The sequence below is a fragment of the Scylla paramamosain genome, chromosome 45 (genome assembly GCF_035594125.1).
Source record: "Scylla paramamosain isolate STU-SP2022 chromosome 45, ASM3559412v1, whole genome shotgun sequence".
In the NCBI taxonomy this organism is placed as follows: Eukaryota; Metazoa; Arthropoda; class Malacostraca; order Decapoda; family Portunidae; genus Scylla; species Scylla paramamosain.
In genome coordinates this window covers 5,567,501-5,575,000 of record NC_087195.1, presented here as the reverse complement: position 1 = coordinate 5,575,000, position 7,500 = coordinate 5,567,501, and the positions used below count along the sequence as shown (strand labels likewise).

The 7,500-nt window shown below is 41.3% G+C and overlaps 1 protein-coding gene across 2 annotated transcripts in view; it reads left to right on the top strand.

Annotated features, from left to right (window-relative positions):
• The window catches only part of LOC135094529 (lysine-specific demethylase 6A-like), a 145,469-nt gene that overhangs the window by 10,325 nt on the left and 127,644 nt on the right, over positions 1–7,500 (top strand). For both annotated transcript variants that reach the window (XM_063994708.1, XM_063994706.1), the window contains exon 2: positions 6,012–6,685. In XM_063994708.1, the coding sequence (XP_063850778.1) occupies positions 6,012–6,685 (674 nt within the window). The remainder of the gene's footprint in view (positions 1–6,011; positions 6,686–7,500) is intronic.

Below are 7,500 nucleotides of genomic sequence, written 5' to 3'. Positions count from 1 at the left end.
CGTAGTGTTTAATGGCTTAAACTATAATAAAACCAAAATCTGTTGAAGCTCAGATCGCGAACTCATGTAAAACGAACCGAAAAGAATTTTACAGCTATGTAAAAACAAAAAGGGTTTTAACATCAACGATTGGTCCACTAATAACACAAAATGGCAAACAAATAGAAAGCGAAACAGACATGGCGAACACCCTGAACTAGTACTTTTCAACAGTCTTCACGACTGAGGATGTTGAGGGCAGTCTGCCGACCCCCACGCCTCAGTCACGAGGCACCACGCTGCCGGACTTCACCATCACAGGAAGTGAAATCCTCTCAGTCACGAAGAGCATGAACGTAAACAAAACACCCGGGCCAGACAAGATCATCATCATCATGGCGACTCCTATACCAGCCTCGGAGTCCCCATCTGGGGAGGGGACCATGAATGTCCCCAGGTCGGACTGCCTTTCTGTCGATGACCCTAAGTGTCTTGATACCCCCCTTAACTTTTTTTTTCATTAACTTCTGCAACATTCGTGGTCTAAGATCTAATTTTCAATCTGTAGAACACCACCTCTCCTCTTCTAAACCTCATCTTCTTTTCCTCACTGAAACTCAGGTGTCTGAGGCAACTGACAGTAGCCCCTTTTCTGTTCCTTCCTACTTTCTCTATCCTCATTTTCGATCCAAAGCTGGATGCTGCGTTTATGTGCGCAATGACTTAACCTGCTCTCGTGCCCACGCTCTTGAATCTTCCGAGTTTTCCACCATTTGGCTACGACTACAGAGTCACTCTCAAACTAAATTTATCTGTGTTGTATAACTCTCACCTAACTCCTCTGACTATAAGAAATTCTTTGACTACTTAACTTCCAAAGTGGAGCACATTCTGACCCTCTTCCCTTTTGCAGAGATCTCCATTTTTGGAGACTTCAGTGTTCACCACCAGCTTTGGCTTCATATCTGTATCTTGTCCTATCACTCCAGTCCCTCCTCAGGATCCCCCTAAGCGAAGGTGCCTCTGGCGTTTTGCCTCTGCTAGTTGGGGGGACATGAGGAGGTATTTTGCTGATTTTCCTTGGAATGACTACTGCTTCCGTGTCAGAGACCCGTCTTTGTGTGCTGAGTGCATAACAGAGGTGATAATGTCTGGCATGGAGGCGTACATTCCTCACTCTTTTTCTCGTCCTAAACCTTCCAAACCTTGGTTTAACACAGCTTGTTCTCGTGCTATACTCGTACATGATAGAGAGGTGGCCCACAAAAGATACTTAAGCCTTCCATCACCAGAATCTCATGCACTTTTATATTTCTTCCCGGAACCATGCCAAGTCTGTTCTCCAACTAGCTAAAAACTCCTTCATTAACAGAAAATGTCAAAACCTTTCAAGATCTAACTCCCCTCGTGACTTCTGGCATCTAGCCAAAAACATCTCCAATAACTTTGCTTCTTCTTCTTTCCCTTCTCTATTTCAACCAGATGGCACCACCACTGCTATCACATCTATTTCTAAAGCTGAACTCCGCTTAAAACCTTTGGTAAAAACTCTACCTTGGACGATTCTGGGCTTGTTCCTCCCTCTCCTCCACCCTCTGACTACTTCATGCCACCTATTAAAATTCTTCGCAATGATGTTTTCCATGCCCTTGCTGGCCTAAACCCTCGGAAGGCTTATGGACCTGATGGGGTCCCTCCTATTGTTCTCCGAAACTGTGCTTCCGTGCTTGCACCTTGCCTAGTCAAACTCTTTCAGCTCTGTCTGTCAACATCTACCTTTCCTCCTTGCTGGAAGTTTGCCTACAGTCAACCTATTCCTAAAAAGGGTGACCGTTCTAATCCCTCAAACTACCGTCCTATTGCTTTAATTTCCTGCCTAACTAAAGTTTGTGAATCTATCCTCAACAGAAAGATTCTTAAACATCTATCACTTCACAACCTTCTATCTGATCGCCAGTATGGGTTCCGTCAAGGCCGCTCTACCGGTGATCTTCTGGCTTTTCTTACTGAGTCTTGGTCATCCTCTTTTAGAGATTTTGGTGAAACTTTTGCTGTTGCCTTGGACATATCAAAAGCTTTTGATTAGAGTCTGGCTCAAAGCTTTGATTTCCAAACTACCCTCCTACGGCTTCTATCCTTCTCTCTGTAACTTCATCTCAAGTTTCCTTTCTGACCATTCTATTGCTACTGTGGTAGATGGGCTTCACTTCTGATCTTTCTAAAATTTCTGATTGGGGCAGAGCAAACTTGGTATTGTTCAATGCCTCAAAAACTCGATTCCTCCATCTATCAACTCAACACAACCTTCCAGACAACTATCCCCTCTTCTTCAATGACACTCAACTGTCCCCCTCTTCTACACTGAACATCCTCGGTTTGTCCTTTTACTTATAATCTGAACTGGAAACTTCACATCTCATCTTTAGCTAAAACAGCTTCTATGAATTTAGGCGTTCTGAGACGTCGCCAGTTTTTCTCACCCCCCCCAGCTGCTAACTCTGTACAAGGGCCTTATCCGTCCATGTATGGAGTATGCTTCACATGTCTGGGGGCTTCCACTCATACTGCTCTTCTAGACAGGGTGGAATCAAAAGCTTTTCGTCTCATCAACTCCTCTCCTCAAACTGACTGTCTTCAGCCTCTCTCTCACCGACGCAATGTTGCATATCTACCTGTCTTCTACCGCTATTTTCATGCTAACTGCTCTTCTGATCTTGCTAACTGCATGCCTCCCCTCCTCCCGCGGCCTCGCTGCACAAGACTTTCTTCTTTCTCTCATCCCTATTCTGTCCACCTCTCTAACGCAAGAGTTAACCAGTATTCTCAATCATTCATCCCTTTCTCTGGTAAACTCTGGAACTCCCTGCCTGCTTCTGTATTTCCACCTTCCTATGACTTGAATTCCTTCAAGAGGGAGGTTTCAAGACACTTATTCATCAAATTTTGACTACTGCTTTGACCCTTTTATGGGACTGGCATTTCAGTGGGCATTTTTTTTTATTGGATTTTTGTTGCCCTTGGCCAGTGTCCTTCCTACATTTAAAAAAATAAATAAATAAATAAAAAAATAAATTAGTAGGGTTTATTGGGAGAACTTTTGAATTTAAATAAGAAAAGGTTATACTTGCCTTATATAACTCACTGGTAAGCCCTCATCTAGAATATGGTGTTCAGTTCTGGTAACCGTATTACAAAAAAGACATTGAAAAACTAGAAAAGATACAGCGCAGAGTTACGAAAGATGATTCCAAGATTGCGCAATAAGCAGTATGAGGAACGACTGGAAGAACTAAACTTATTTAGTTTAACAAAGCGCAGGATAAGAGCAGACCTAATTGAAGTGTTCAAAATTTTCAAAGGATATAGTAACATTGATGCACATCAATATTTTACCATTGATCATTCTAACCTAACAAGAAATAATGGATTCAAGATTATAACCCAAACGTTTTAAATCCCACGAGGCCAAACATTTTTTCTTTAATCGTATAGTAAATATATGGAATAAACTTCCTGCACAAATTGTGAACACCAATACTATTGAATCATTCAAAAATAAAATAGACAAATATTTAAAAGCAAATCCCCAACAAGCTCTCTTCTTGTCCGAATAATTACTAAATTCACGAATAAACTCTTATTCTACAGACACCAGTTTTAATATAACTTGTATTAACTTTCAGATAGGCGTATAGAGTTCACCGTAGGCTGAATAGTAGAACTTCCTTTCATCCTTTCCTATGAAAATTTCCATGTCAGTTTTTCCATACTGCATGGTACTTTTCCCAACTATTTCCATGCTAGCGCCAGCTGGAGGGAGTGGTGGGTGGGGAGGAGCCTTCTGCTATGCTGTCCTGTCTCTCTTCCCTGTAGCTAGTTAGAAGTAGTTACCAAACAGCCTTGCAAGGACCAAAAGGTCTGTTGCTTTTTGGCTTTCCTTTGTATTCCTCCTCCTCCTCCTCCTCCTCCTCCTCCTCCTCCTCCTCCTCCTCCTCCTCCTCTTGTGATAATGTTCTAATTAAATACTGAAATGAAAAAATGTAGCAATATTTTTTTAGGCCTATCTGTTGTTATTATTATTATTATTATTATTATTATTATTATTATTATTATTATTATTATTATTATTATTATTATTATTTTGTTTGATTTTTTTTGTTTATTTTTTTATTCTATTTTTTATTGCTTATTTATTTTCTCCTTTCTCTTCTAATTCTTTCTTTCTTTATATCTTTTTTTCTCTATTATTAGAATTATATAATGGACTTCTTCTTCTTCTTCTTCTTCTTCTTCTTCTTCTTCTTCTTCTTCTTCTTCTTCTTCTTCTTCTTCTTCTTCTTCTTCTTCTTCTTCTTTTTCTTTTTTTTCTTCTTCTTCTTCTTCTTCTTCTTCTTCTTCTTCTTCTTCTTCTTCTTCTTCTTCTTCTTCTTCTTCTTCCTCCTCCTCCTCCTCCTCCTCCTCCTCCTCCTCCTCCTCCTCCTCCTCCTCCTCCTCCTCCTCCTCCTCCTCCTCCTCCTCCTCCTCCTTTATTTACCAAACAGCCTTGCAAGGACCAAAAGGGCTGTTGCTGTTTGGCTTTCCTTTGTATTCCTTTGTATTCCTCCTCCTCGTCTTCTTCTTCTTCTTCTTCTTCTTCTTCTTCTTCTTCTTCTTCTTCTTCTTCTTCTTCTTCTTCTTCTTCTTCTTCTTCTCCTCCTCCTCCTCCTCCTCCTCCTCCTCCTCCTCCTCCTCCTCCTCCTCCTCCTCCTCCTCCTCCTCCTCCTCCTCCTCCTCCTCTTCTTCTTCTTCTTCTTTCTTTCCATCCCTCTCTCCCTTCTCTTTCCCTTCCTTCTCTTTCCCTCCCTTCCCTTCCTCCCTCTCTCCCTTCCTGCTGCTTCAGGGTCACTCACACCGCTTCCTCCTCCTCTTCCTCCTCCTCCTCCTCCTCCTCCTCCTCCTCCTCCTCCTCCTCCTCCTCCTCCTCCTCCTCCTCCTCCTCCTCCTTTTATTCTTCCTCCGGGTTTAATGTGCCCTCCAGAACTCTGATTCGTTCATTTCTCCTCCTCCTCCTCCTCCTCCTCCTCCTCCTCCTCCTTCTCCGCATGTTCAGTTTGTGTTCACTACTACTACTACTACTACTACTACTACTACTACTACTACTACTACTACTACTACTACTACTACTTGTTCTTGTTCTTGTTTTTGTTCTCCTTACTCATCATCATTATTATTATTATTATTATTATTATTATTAGTAGTAGTAGTAGTAGTAGTAGTAGTAGTAGTAGTAATAGTAGTAGTAGTAGTAGCAGACGTGATTGCAATAAAATTTTATAGCCGTTTACGAGAGAGAGAGAGAGAGAGAGAGAGAGAGAGAGAGAGAGAGAGAGAGAGAGAGAGAGAGAGAGAGAGAGAGAATTGATGACAAGCCTTCTCCCTTCATAATCCCCAGCCCTTGTCCCCCCCGTCCCCTTTTCCCCTGGTGTATCCCCCCCTTGTCTCCCCGCTTCCCTCACCCCCCTGGTCTCCCTTTACCCCTCCTTGTGCTGTTCTTTATTTATTTATTTATTTGTATTTATTTATTTTATCTCAAAGGACAAAGTAACCAATATTTTTCTCTTTTTTTATTTAATTGATTTGTTTGAATGGAAAATAAATGAATAAAAATACTTGATCTTTCTCTTTTATTCCTCCCTCTCTTCTCTCCCTTACCTCTCCCTCTCTCTCTCCCACAACCACCACTACCTCTCCCTCTCTCTCTCTCCCACAACCACCACCACCTCTCCTTCTCTCTCTCCCTTTTTTTCAGATTTTGTGTGGTTATAAAATAAATCTGTTTTTCTTCAATTATTCCTTCCTTAACTCTCCCTGGCACTCTCTCTCTCTCTCTCTCTCTCTCTCTCTCTCTCTCTCTCTCTCTCTCTCTCTCTCTCTCTCATTTTCTTTCATGATTTTGTGTGGGTAGAAAATAAATCTTACTAAATTTTTTCTTCGTGTTTCCTCTCCCAGCCAGTCACTAATGCCGCCTCTCTCCCTCTCTCTCTCCCCGACAGCCGCAAGTTTGGCTTTGTGAAGCTGACAGACCCCGCCAACAGTAAAAAGAGGACGCTTGTTTTAAAAGCCGTGCGGTATCTGGAGTCCCTAATCATTCACGCAAACAACAAGAACAACAACAACAACACCAACAAGAACAACAACAACTCTTCTCCCACCACTACCACTACTACTACTACCACCACTTCTACCCTCGTGACGAATAGTAAGAATGGTGGTTGTGGTGGTGGTGGTGTTAGTAATAGTAGTAGTGTGAATAGTAATAGTAGCTGTGATGGAACGTCTGAGGGAGATGACACACACACTCCGCCATCTTCCTCTAGCGCAATACTACCTACTACTACTACTACTACTACCACTACTACTTCTACCAACCTCTCCTTACTTATCAAAAAAGACCCTGATTTGACAACTACCACCCCCACCACCCCCACCACACCCACCACCACCACCACCACTGACACAAGAGACACCACAGTAGAAGGGTTTACACAGGTGGGTGATGTGGACCCCCCTCAGACCACCACCACCACCACTACCAGTACCCCCGCCTCCCCTACCACAACTATCACAACCATTAGTAATAGTAGTGACCCACCAGCGCTATGTATCGAGCCGCGCACATACTGCAAACTGGGTCATCTACACCTGCTCCTCGAGGACTACCCGAAAGGTGAGTGTTGGAACCGCCTCTGTTTGTTTACCTTACAGATGTTCATTTATTTATTGCTATTATTGTTATTTATTGCTGTTATTGTTATTTATTGCTATTATTGTTATTTATTTGTTTATTTTTCGTCAACTTTTTTTATTATTTTTTTTCGTAGTTTTCTTTTTCTACTTTTATCTTATTATTATTTTTTTTTTAGGTAATTTGTATGTAGGTTTGTGGGTTTCTCTCTCTCTCTCTCTCTCTCTCTCTCTCTCTCTCTCTCTCTCTCTCTCTCTCTCTCTCTCTCTCTCTCTCTCTCTCAAGCAGTTCCTCAATTTGGTGATTTTACAACTCACTACCCGAAAGGTGAGTGTTGGAACCGCCTCTGTTTGTTTACCTTACAGATTTGTTCATTTATTTATTGCTATTATTGTTATTTATTGCTGTTATTGTTATTTATTGCTATTATTGTTATTTATTTATTTGTTTATTTTTCGTCAACTTTTTGTTTTATTAATTTTTTTCGTAGTTTTCCTTTTCTACTTTTATCTTATTATTATTTTTTTTTTTTAGGTAATTTGTATGTAGGTTTGTGGGTTTCTCTCTCTCTCTCTCTCTCTCTCTCTCTCTCTCTCTCTCTCTCTCTCTCTCTCTCTCTCTCTCTCTCTCTCTCTCTCTCTCTCTCTCTCTCAAGCAGTTCCTCAATTTGGTGATTTTACAACTCTTCCTTTTCCTTCCTTTCTTTCTTTCTTTCTTTCTTTCTTTCTTTCTTTCATTTCTTTCTTTCTCCCTTTCTTACTTTCTCTTTTTGCACTTTTCTGTTATTTATTTTTCTT